Source organism: Myxocyprinus asiaticus, chromosome 12 (genome assembly GCF_019703515.2).
Source record: "Myxocyprinus asiaticus isolate MX2 ecotype Aquarium Trade chromosome 12, UBuf_Myxa_2, whole genome shotgun sequence".
Classification (NCBI taxonomy): domain Eukaryota; kingdom Metazoa; phylum Chordata; class Actinopteri; order Cypriniformes; family Catostomidae; genus Myxocyprinus; species Myxocyprinus asiaticus.
Window position 1 is genome coordinate 6,125,724 of NC_059355.1, and position 12,253 is coordinate 6,137,976.

At 40.5% G+C, this 12,253-nt stretch overlaps 1 protein-coding gene across 3 annotated transcripts; it reads right to left on the reverse strand.

Annotated features, from left to right (window-relative positions):
* Nucleotides 1–2,878: 2,878 nt before the first annotated feature.
* Nucleotides 2,879–11,895, reverse strand: LOC127448927 (transcription factor Sp3-like). Of its 3 annotated transcripts, none has more exons than XM_051711887.1 (6): nucleotides 10,953–11,895; nucleotides 10,552–10,649; nucleotides 7,482–8,679; nucleotides 4,698–4,878; nucleotides 4,353–4,549; nucleotides 2,879–4,137 (listed from the first exon to the last, which is right to left on the reverse strand). In XM_051711887.1, exons 1-6 carry the CDS (start codon nucleotides 10,957–10,959, stop codon nucleotides 3,860–3,862), a joined length of 1,959 nt encoding a protein of 652 aa, XP_051567847.1. In that variant the 5' UTR covers nucleotides 10,960–11,895; the 3' UTR covers nucleotides 2,879–3,859. The 3 variants fall into 3 exon arrangements, with proteins under 3 accessions (XP_051567847.1, XP_051567848.1, XP_051567849.1); XM_051711888.1 differs by having other exon boundaries at nucleotides 10,914–11,892; XM_051711889.1 differs by lacking the exons at nucleotides 10,552–10,649; nucleotides 10,953–11,895 and adding an exon at nucleotides 9,968–10,538.
* Nucleotides 11,896–12,253: the final 358 nt, after the last annotated feature.

Here is a 12,253-nt window from a genome sequence, read left to right on the forward strand (position 1 = left end):
ATTTTGGGCATTTCACCCTCTACAGTGCACAATATAGTTAAAAGATTCAAGGAATCTGGTCAAATCTCGGTGCGTAAAGGGCAAGACGAAAACCATTTGCGTGTGATCTCTGAGCCCTCAGACGTCACTGTCTTAAAAAAACGTCATTCATCTGTAATGGATATCATGAATATGGGCTTGGGATAACTTCAGTAAACCTTTGTTAGTCAACACCACTCGCCACTGCATCCACAGTTGCAAGTTAAGACTTGCAAAGCAGAAGCCATACATCAACACTGTCCAGAAGCGCTGCCGACTTCTCTGGGCTCGGTCTCATCTTAGATGGAAAGAAGATTAGTGGAACTGTGTTTTTTGGTCCAAGAGTACACATTTCAAAAAGTTTTTTAAAAACACAGCCATCGTGTTCTCCGGGCCAAAGAGGAAAAGAGCCATCCAAGCTGTTATTAGCGTCAGTTCCAAAAGCCAGTGTCTGTATGGGCCAGGGGTGTGTCAGTGCCCATGGCATGGGTAACTCCATGAATGCAGACAGATATCTACAAATTTTGGAGCAACATGTACTGCCATCCTGCACTGTCTTTTCCAGGGACATCCCTGCATTTTCCAGAAGGACAAATTTATACCACATACTGCCGGATTTTAAGTGCATGACTGTGTAAGCAGAGAGTGTGGGTGCTAGATTGGCCTGCCCGCAGTCCTGACCTGTCTCCAATTAAGAATGTGTGGTGCATTATGAAGCACATTAGATGGCAACGAAGACCCCGTACAACTGTGCAGCTAAAAATCTACATAATGGATGAATGGGGTAAATTTCCACTTTCTAAACTTAACAAACTTGTGTCTTCAGTGCCCAAATGCTCAAGTGTTATTAGAAGAAATGGTGATGTTTCACAGTGGTAAACACTCGACTGTCTCAATTTTTTTGGACCATGTTGCAATCATCTGATTTGAAATTACTGTACATTTTCAAAAAACAATGAAATTCAAAAGGATAAACATCATACAGTATAATGTGTAGTTGTAGTGCTTCAATATAGCAAAGGGTTAATATAATTTACAAATCACTCCTTTTTGTTTTTATTAGCATTTTTCATACTGTCCCAACTTTTTGGGAATTGGGGTTGCACCATCGTTCATGAAACACATCTATTCCAAAATGAATACCACTAAATTCAAGATAATCATAAAGTCACAGTTCTAAAGGATACATTAATGAGTTGAAATAATGGAAAAGCTAAAACTATTCCTGGGTTGTAAATGACACTCGTTTCAAAAACAATACTGTCACCAACTAAAAGTACAATACCTCCCCCTACTGTTACTAAGGTTTTATAAACCGCATTAGTCCAGCACAATATGTGGCAGTACAGCATATTAATTTATGTAATCATGCAACAGAAGACAATATTCTATCTTAAAGGGATAGTTCACCCAAAAATGAAAATTCTCTCATCCTGTACTCACCCTCATGCCATCCCAGATGTGTCTGACTATCTTTCTTCTGCAGAACACAAATGAAGATTTTTAGCAGAATATCTCAGCTCTGGTCCATGCAATAAAAATGACTGGTGGTCAGAAATATTAAGGTCCAAAAAGTACATAAAAGGCAACATAATAGTAATCCATTCGTTTCCAGTGGTTTAATTTGATCGGTGTGGGTGAGAAACAGATCAATATTTATGTCCTTTTTTTACTATAAATCTTCACTTTCACAATCTTCTTTTGGCAATTCGAATTCTTTGTGCATATCACCACCTACTGGGCAGGGAGGAGAATCTATAGTAAAAAAGGACTTATATATTGACCTGTTTCTCGCCCTCACCTATCATATCGCTTCAGAAAACATGGATTTAACCACTAGAGTCTTCTGGGTTGCTCTTATGCTGACTTTATGTACCTTCAGAGTCCTGGCCAACATTTACTTGTATTGCATGGACCTACAAAGCTGTGATATTCTTCTAAAAATCCTCATTTGTGTTCAGCAAAATAAAGGAAGTCATACACATCTTGGATGGCATGAGGGTGAGTAAATAATGAAAGAATTTTCATTTTTGGGTGAACTATTCCTTTAAAATGAGTGACTGTATGCTTATTATGCAGATTTTCAGCATGCATAGGATACCCAGCTGACCTGTGACCGGCAATATGTGGTACAAAACAGAGCACACTGCAGAGAACTGTTTACCACAAAACAATGCACCTGACCTTCCTATTCCAGTGCAACTCTCAAAGTAATTTTAGACACAATTTTTAACATCTTTTTTTTTTTTTTTTTTTTTGAGTCATTATTTGATTGGAAGTGCCTAAAGTTTACATTTGTATGAAAAAAAAATGCTAAGAATGCAGTTTTGCATGCCACTCACATGCATGTTGTCATCCTGCTGTTTGAAACTTTTTTCACTGCATAATGCCGGTTTCACTTATTATTTGTAATTCACTTACTATACTGTCCAGGATGTAATGTGAAACTAGTTTCAGGTTAGAATGCTAGCATACAGCATTTTTTTTCTTTTTTTTTTTTTTTTTTTTAAATACAGTTGTTTTACATACATCAATCATGTTATTTCAGAAATGAAATCTGCATTTGTTAGTTTGATCAAATAATGTATGAATTAATTAATGAAATGAATGAAAAAATGAATGAAGTTGAAAAGAAGTTGAAAAGAAGTTGAAATGGTCAGTCGAGCACATTGCATTGTGGGACACAGTTCTCAGCACAATTTTAGTTATAAACTGCACTCTTTGGACAAATTAGAGGCCTTGCATACACAAAATTTGCATAATATGTGCACAGTATACATACATACGGGACAGTTATTTTGTGCTAACAGCACAACACCAAACTGAAGCACTTAAAAACATTTTGGTTATGAAGAGTCATAGGAAGGTTTCCGACTTTAATTGTGTTCCATTTCAAAGAAAAATGTTGTACAAAAGTAACATCAAATTTTTCACGTTTAAAAAGTAATCAAAACAAAGAGTCTTTGATACAACAGAATCAGTATTAGACTACATAAATTGTGGCTATAAACAGCTTGGGGCTGAAGAAAACAAATAGAAGAGACATTATGAATGTTACAAAGGTAATCTGGAGAGCAATAGGAACAACGATACAAGAAAAAGGAAGTTTCTTACACTACTGTTCGACTCCGCCGCCTGATGTCTTGTTCGAGTTGCATGTGGGTGGCAGAACAGTGAAATCAAAAGATCCTCGAACATGATCCAGAGGACATGAGACCAAGAGCGCAAAGACCACTAACATGACATCAAATAATAAAAAAATAAAAGCAAAGAGTGAAGACACATTTGGACGAAGGCCAGCCGAGAGGGAGGAGGATAAAAATGGACAGATCATGAGTAACTCTCCCTCGCAGCAGACTGTCCTTATCCTATCATTCTCACTATAATCACTCACTTGCACACATACGTATCCTGCTTTCTGTGTACCATAACGTCCATTACGCAATCACACTCTCAAATGATCGTCCCCTGAACAAATATATGAGCAAAAGTAAAAACACATGCAACTCCAGCATTTTATACTACAGATTATGATACAAAATAAGGCATTTCTGTGTATATATTTGTGTGTGTATAAGAGCGAGTTCATTTGAGCATGTAGGTGCTTGCGTGTATGTGAGTGTGTGAATGTGCATGGAAACTGGAACCACATTTAATGTCATTTTTTGCCTTGTTTGTACAAAAGCCTGCTACTGAACATAAATGAAGTCATTTTTAAAATATATATATTTATAATATATATATATATATATATTTTTTTTTTTTCCTTTTATCATATATATATATATATAAAAATTGATAGTGAAAAGCAGATAAGCTGTGAAAGTGGGCGGCGTTTTGATCACTCCATGACCTCACTGGCAGACACAGTGACCAGCTGGAGTGGGAGGTCGGAGTTTGAAAGGAGGTCCTGGGTGCCAGCCTGCTGCAGATTGGTCAGGATGAGAGTGGCTCCACCCCCGGTGATGATGGTGTCCGACGGGGCGGCAGCTTCTGTCTGACCCGCCCCAGAGATGGAGTTTAGCCCTTTTTTGTTCTGGTGAGTTTTAATGTGTTTGGCCAAATGGTCGCTGCGCATGAAACGCTTCGAGCACTCCGGACACACAAACTTCTTCTCTCCTGAAAAACAAAATAGAAGTGTGAAACAACCTCTAGATCTACTCATTACACATCCAGCCATGAGCTCATACACTACATGGTGCAATCTGTGAGCCTGAAAATGCAAGAAGCAAACTGAAAGTTTACAACAACTGCATGACTTCTCACTTCTAATAAAATGTCAGACAGTGAAGCACTTAATACATAATCCCTCATGTCTTCCAGTGTGTTCATACCTGTGTGTGTTCTGCGGTGACGCTGGAGTTCGTCGCTGCGAGTGAACCTCTTGCCACAGTAACTCCAGGAGCAAATGAATGGTCTCTCTCCTGAGTGCCAGCGCAGGTGAGCTCGGAGGTGAGACGTCTTGCCATACACCTTACCGCACCCGGGGATATGACAAATGTGTTGTTTCTTCTTCCCCGTACCTGAACCTCTGAAAATTAAACACGTGTAAATACATTAAAATATAATTTTTTTAAGTTCAATACCAGTTATTCAACTGTGGTTTGAAGGTTTTAAAATAACTGGACAGACTGGGAATTAAAACAGATTTGTGCTTTGACATGAACAGTGTGCATTACCTTCCTCCAGCCTCTTTGCAGTTGGGGCAAGTGCAGGCTACCCTACGCAGCCTCTTTCCCTCTTGCCCTGTCCCTTCCAAATCATCCTCAACCAACCGCACACGAAGATGGGACAAATCATTGGTGTTCAGGGTGGAATTTGGCCAATCATCTGACTCTGGCTCTTCTTTAATATGAATATCTGCAACAACAACAACAAAAAAAAGAAAGAAAGAGGATATTAGAACAGAATACACGCAAGAATGTGCAGGTATGAAATACAAAAATGTTATGAAACAGGACAAACAAATATTTTACAAGAAAGTTAAGCTAAATTGTATAAATGTTATTTAGTGATTTTACACCATACAAGCTTCCATGTATATATTAAAAGGTAAAGTGGTTAAAAACCTATATGAGTTTTTTTATTTATTTTTTTTTATTATTCGATAAGACCTCTAAAACTGATCAGGGTTGACTTTGGTAAAAATCTCTTCAGAATTGATTACTGAGTAAAATAAATATTATAAAGGTCAGCAATCTAAAGTAATTCAAACAGGATTCCCACACCTTCTGATCAATGAATTTCACTAAATGTTGAACGTGATTGCTGGATAAGAATTTTTTTAAAGGTGCACTCAGTAACGTTTTGCTCATGTCATATTGGACTTACAGTGACACCTAGTGGTGTGGATGCAGCATCATTCAAAATCAATGGTTTTCAGTAACAGATGCCATTGTAAAATTCAATATGCATAGTAAACCAGGATTAATTTAATCCAAGAGAAAAAGTGTCCAATAGCAAGACAGTACTGAGATTAAGCGAGTAGTATTCAGCTGGTCATGTGATTCTAAAATGGCAGCCCCCATGAGGGCAACCCTGCCCCATGTAGAACAAAACAGCTTTTATAAGGTTACTGATATGACTAGAGTCCTCATCTCGTGTGTGTGGTCATGATTTTATACATATGTTTCAAAATTACAATTCATTTCTTTAGGAGTAAAACTTTTAAATGGGGAAAAAAAATTACTGAGTGCACCTTTAAATTTTTAATAGGGATTGCACTCACAAAGAACAATTTCTGGACAATAAAAATATTTTAGAGCCGAGCATAATTTGAAACAAATTATCCCAGTGGAAATTATGACTTTTTAAGACTTTTTTAATTCACGAAGCTATCTGGAAATGGTCAAATTCCCTGATATTTCCAGGTTTTCCCATTATGGAAGCCCTGCTCATTGAAGTTTTAAAGGGATAGTTCACCCAAAAATGAAAATTCTACCATCAATTACTCACCCTCATGCCATCCCAGATGTGTACGACTTTCTTCTGCAGAACACAAATTAAGATTTTTAGAAGAATATCTCAGCTCTGTAGTTCCATACAATGCAAGTGATGGTGATCAGACTTTGTAGCTCAAAATAAAAATTAAAAAAAAAATCACAAAGCAAACATAAAAGCAATCCATAAGACTCCAATGTTTAAATCCAAGTCTTGAGAAGCGATATGATAGGTGTAGGTGAGAAACAGAACAAAATGTAAGTCCTTTTTTTCCTCTAAATCTCCACTTTCACTTTTACACCTGAAAGTCATCTGTGGTGCCTGTTTAGTTTAACTTTCACATCTGAAAGTGAATGTGAAAGTGGGGATTTAAAGTAAAAAAGGACTGTTTCTCACCCACACCTATTATATCGTTTCTTAAGATATACACCGATCAGCCACAACATTAAAACCACCTTCCTAATATCGTGTAGGTCCCCCTCATGCCGCCAACCCACATCTCAGAATAGCATTCTGAGATGCTATTCTTCTCACCACAATTGTACAGAGCGGTTATCTCAGTTACCATAGTCTTTGTCAGTTCAAACCAGTCTGGCCATTCTCTGTTGACCTCTCTCATCAACAAGGCATTTCTGTCCAACAGAACTGCCACTCACTGGATGTTTTTTGTTCTTGGTGCCATTCAGAGTAAATTCTAGAGACTGTTGTGTGTGAAACGCTCAGGAGATCAGCAGTTCCAGAAATAATAAAACCAGCCCATCTGGCACCAACAATCATCCATGCAATTATCTAATCAGCCAATCATGTGGCAGCAATGCAGTGCATAAAATCATGCAGATATGGGTCAGGAGCTTCAGTTAATGTTCACATCAACCATCAGAATGGGGGAAAATGTGATCTCAGTGTTCTGGACCGTGGCATGATTGTTGGTGCCAGACAGTCTGGTTTGAATATTTCTGTAACTGCTGATCTCCTGGGATTTTCACACACAACAGTCTCTAGAATTTACTCAGAATGGTGCCAAAAACATGTAGTGAGTGGCAGTTCTGTAGATGGAAACGCCTTGTTGATGAGAGAGGTCAACAGAGGATGGCCAGACTGGTTTGAACTAACAAAGTCTACGGTAACTCAGATAACTGCTCTGTATAATTGTGGTGAGCATCTCAGAATGCTACTCTGAGATGCGGGTTGGTGTGGTTTTGGAAGCATGAGGGGGACCTACACAACATTAGGCAGGTGGATTTAATGTTGTGGCTGATCTGTGTAGATTTAAACACTGGAGTCATATGGATTACTTTTAGGTTTCCTTTATGTGATATTTAGAGCTACAAAGGTCTGATCACCATTCACTTCCATTTAAGGACTTACAGAGCTGAGATTTTCTACTAAAAATCTTTGTGTTCTGCAGATGAAAGAAAGTCCTACACATCTGGTATGGCATGAGAGTGAGTAAATGAGAGCATTTTCAAGGATTTGTTTTTAAATATCACATTTAATATGAATGTGTGAGATTTCCTGCGCACCTGAGTGGCCATCTGTGTTCTCATCTTGTTGGTACTGACCGACAGAGTTGACTGTGACTGTCTGAAGGTTTGGGATCTGACCCCCTGCTCCTGTTGTGCCAGTCTGCCCGAGAGAAAGGGTCTGAACTGGGGCAAGGGTGATCTGTGGGGACGAGACCCCACCAGCAGCCGGCAGCTGCAGATTCTGCAGGTTCTGAACCCCCTGAACCTGGAAGGTCTGCCACTGGATCTGTCCGGTGGGAGAGACGGTTTGGGCTTGTATCAGAAATGTACCAGCATTCAACAGCTGCACGTTTTGTAGTGTCTGCGCCGCTCCATCTGCCGTCTGCGTTGGTAAGAGCTGCACTACCTGTTCAGTGCCAGTGGTGTGGTTCTGCTGCATGAAAGACGGGTCCTGCTGCCCGGCAGACATGGCAGTAGCTTGGGTGAGAACTCCAGTCCCGTCTATCGTCTCGGGGAGCGACGTTGTTGTGGAACAGGTGGTGGTTGGCACAAAGGCATTAGTATTAGAATCATTGCCGTTAAGTGGCTCTGTGCATTTGCCACCGCTTTCACACTGGTTTTCACTTGTTGTGGATGTGGGGCTGGCCATAATGAGCTGGCCATCTGCAGTAATGCTTGTTGCTATAGTCTGAGCACAAGCCAATCCCAGAGACTCAAGATCCATGTTACTCAAGCTATTTATTGGCACTAACGTGATGTTGCCTGGCAGCCCCATCGGTAAGTTAGCGACAACCTGGCCCTGCGTGCCAAACCCTGAGCCAGCCAATGAGACGGTGGGAATCTGTTGCATATGCCCAGTTTGACTCAGTAGGCCCTGGAGGTCATTAGCACTGGTGGCTGTGGCAATGCTTTGTGTACCATCCGGAAGGATAGCAATGTCAGTGCTCATCGTGGCTCCGTCTGCAGTGGATGCTGCATAGCTTAATGATGCCCCATCTGTGCCCTGCAACTGGGGGATAACTTGGTATTGCACCCCATTGGCACTGGTGCCATCTACCCCTGCTGTCACAAAAACAGGCTGGGTGTGCCCTGACATAGTCTGCAGTGGCACCACATATTGCCCATTGGTGCCCAGGAATCCTCCGCTGGATACCTGCACTACCGTCGACTCGTCTTTCACTGAGCTCACAGGTGTTAGAACCTCCCAGCGATCAGATGAGCCCGTCAACTGGATGGCCATGAGGTCTGTGGTCTGCTGTGGGCAGGAGGTTGGAATTCAGTCAGACTAAAACAATAATGGCTTTTTAAAATATCATGTAAACACTTTGGAAATCGAACCAGACCGAATTTTGCCAAGTTGGACTTACAGACCTAGATATTAAGACTGTAGCTCACCTTCTTCCAGACTGTATACACATTAATTGGACCACAATTGGCCTTGCCATTGTATATGTGTATGCATGTACCGAGGTGACATGTATTTAAAGTCCTTACTTCAAATATTCGATTGCACATTGTGTCATGCATACTTGGACATACAGATCAAGACTGTAGCTCCACTACAACAACTGCACATGCAAACACGCTGACTCTTCAAGGAACAGTTCACCCAAAACTGAAAATCATCTCATCATTTACTCAAGCTCATGTCATCCCAGATGTGTAAGACTTTTTCTTCTGCAGAACACAAATGAAGGTTTTTAGAAGAATATCTCAGCTCTGTAGGTCCATACAATGCAAGTGAATGTTGACCAAAACTTTGAAGCTCCAAAAAAAGCAAAAAGAATCCAGTGGTTAAATCCATATCTTATGAAGCAATTTTGTATGAGAACAGACCTAAATTCAAATTCTTTTTCACTACAATTCTTGACATCAGCAGTCTCCTTGGCGATCAAGCTCGATTACACTTCCTAGCGCCATCTAGCACTCTGCGCATGTGTCAAGCACTAGGAAGTGAAATCGAGCTTGAAATCATGATCGCACCTAGAGACTGCAATGGCAAGATGTACAGTGAAAAAGGAGTTACATTTTGGTCTGTTCTTACCCAAAACCAATTAGATTTATTTAGAAAACATGGATTTAACCACTGGAGTTTTATGGATTACTTTTAAGCTGCCTTTAGGTGCTTCTGGAGCTTTAACGTTTTGATCACCATGCACTTGCATTGTAAAGACCTACAGAGCTGGGATATTCTTCTAAAAATCTATTTATGTTCTGCAGAGGAAGGAAAGTCATACACATCTGGGATGGCATGAGGGTGAGTAAATGATGAGAGAATTTTCATTTTTGGGTGAACTATTCCGTTAAAGCAAATTAAAAAAAATAAAAAAAAGGCTGCATAACACAAGAGCATACATTATACAACAATTAGTCTAATAAACTATTCAAATGTGTAATAGTAATTTAATCATTAAAAATATACTAGATAAAACTCTTCGTTCACACTTTAAATTACACTGTCATTGTGATTAGCTTTAAATCCAACCCCCAATGTTATGAATTTGTTATAAATCTTTAATGCCGAGAAACAAATAAGGAATTACCTAATTGAAGACAGATTTTTCCAACTGATTTCAGGTTGAAAAGTAATGGTTTATTAAACTCCAAAATTTCCAATTTCCAAAAAAGTCCTTTAAGGTAGGGTTGTTGTGATACATGATTTTTTTGATTCTATTATCAACTTAATCGCATACAATGAAGTCTTTGTTATCTGAATGTTAAGATGTAATCCAACATTTTTTAAATTCGAATGTTCAAGACTAAAAGGCCTCAAAAAGCCTCTTGTTGCCAGGTCTGCGCATGCAGCCGCTCCAGGGGGAATGACTGAGCTGTGGAAGATACGTGACAGCCCGGGCAGGGGTGGAGGCTTTTTCCCCCGTGGAGGGGTCCTCCCCTATCGTGGGGGTGACCCGGGATCACCGCAGGTAAAACGGGCAAGGCGACGGTGGCGAGTCTGTCCGACCCACAATGGGCGGGTTTAAAAGGGTAAGAAAGTGGGTGGCCGTACAAACCGAAGGCTCACAGGAAGTGTTCGACTTTTCCCCTATTTTTAAAACGTGTGAACTTCACCAAAACACCCCGCAAGACAGCGACGGGGAAGCGAGAAACCAACTGGGGGATGTAATACCTGGTCCTGGGCGCCGCTGGCTGGCTGCAGAAACTCGCTCTGACTGCTGTCCACGTCCAAGGCAGCCATTTCCTGCTGTTTCGCTGGCTGTTCTGGGGCTACGGAGACACAGCGAAAGAAAAAACTCAAAACACATTCATGCCCAACGAACTCCCACCTCGAAAAAGGCGGAGATTCCCCGCCAAACCGCCTGGAATTCAAACGAATTCGGCGGTTCTTTCGGCTGTTCTGTTGCCCGAGCAACAGTCTTTAGAAATGTTTACTTTGTTAAAGTAAAAGCTAACTGGCTAACGGTTAGCGTCGCTGCTGAGAAAGATTAAACACTGAGCTAGCTCGCTTGGCTAATGGCTCTCCAAACTCACCGGCGGTGCTGTACTTCGATCGGGCTAAGTGTTACGTACCAGTCATAGCGTGAAAAGGTAAAAAAATCGGAGGGTTATATGTTCATTTAAACTCCAAACATGATTGTTTTAATCAAAGGCGGGCTGTGATCGGAGATTCGGGTCGATTTTTTTTCTTACATTTGATTGACGGTGCGCGAAACACAAAAGGTGGGGCTTCGGAGATTGCCAGTGAAATTTGCGTCACGTAGGCGGAAGACCCGCCTTTCTTGTTCGACGCGATTGGCTGTGTGATTCGACCCCTCGCTGTGGGAGTGGTCGAGTCTTACGTCTGTCAATTCACGCCACACGCGTTTCCTGTTTGTTGTTCGCAGATGAGGAGGGAGAACTCTGTGGAAATCGTGCTGGAATTGTTCACATATGGCAGGAAGTTAGTTGGAACTCTGGAAGCCATTAAAGCACTGAACTAGACACATTGTGAAATATTCAGCATAATTTGCACAGTTGAGGTCATATTTGATGGGATATCTTTTATATTCCACTCAAGTTGACCGTAGATTTTTCCTTTGTCACAAATGACAAAAGTTTTGCATTAAGTGTAAAATTCACTTGTAATTTCGGTTTGATCCACAGATCACTTCTCGACGCTGCTTGCTTGAGTTTATTCGGTTTAGCCACCTGGGTAAACAACGCTTTGCGGAAACAGCTGTGTCTCCAGATGTCCTCAGGGCCCAACTTTAATGCATTATTCTACCACTTCACGTCTCTTGTTGTGCATACTAATATCAGAATTAAATGTTAGATGATTCTTTTTATAATATAACTACACAGCCGAGTGGTGTACTTACTTACAAAAAATGCTTTACATGAGTTTACCTAATAATAAATGTTACAATCTATAACAATACATACAAATACTGAGCTACATTTAATACATAATAAAAATGTCTCCTTCAACATAATTGTTCACTGGAGGCCCCCCTCTCCAGATAATGTACAAGTTTACATCCTATAATTTACTTGTAATTTATAAAAAATATCCCAATATAAAGAGTATTTAGTTACACAAAATTATATGATGTTTTAACATTTAACATGTATTCTTTAAACCTCACTAATTTTTAAGTACATGTAACTAGGATTGGCAACAGAGACTAGAATCTATTTTTTTTTCTCCCCGATTTGGAATTCCCAAGTCCTCGTGGTGGCGTAGTGACTCGCCTCAATCCAGGTGGCGGAGGACGAATCTCAGTTGCCTCCGCATCTGAGACCATCAATCCACGCATCTTATCACGTGTTACCGTGGAGATGTAGCGCATGTGGAGGCTCACGCTATTCTCCGCGGCATCCATGCACATCTC

What these genes read in the sequence shown, in the direction of transcription:
- LOC127448927 (XM_051711887.1), bottom strand. An exon ending in GAACACAGATGGCCACTCAG is followed by an intron (nt 4,879 to 7,481) that starts GTGCGCAGGAAA and finishes TTGTTGTTGCAG; the next exon opens with ATATTCATATTAAAGAAGAG. An exon ending in TCACCGCAGAACACACACAG is followed by an intron (nt 4,138 to 4,352) that starts GTATGAACACAC and finishes TTTGTTTTTCAG; the next exon opens with GAGAGAAGAAGTTTGTGTGT.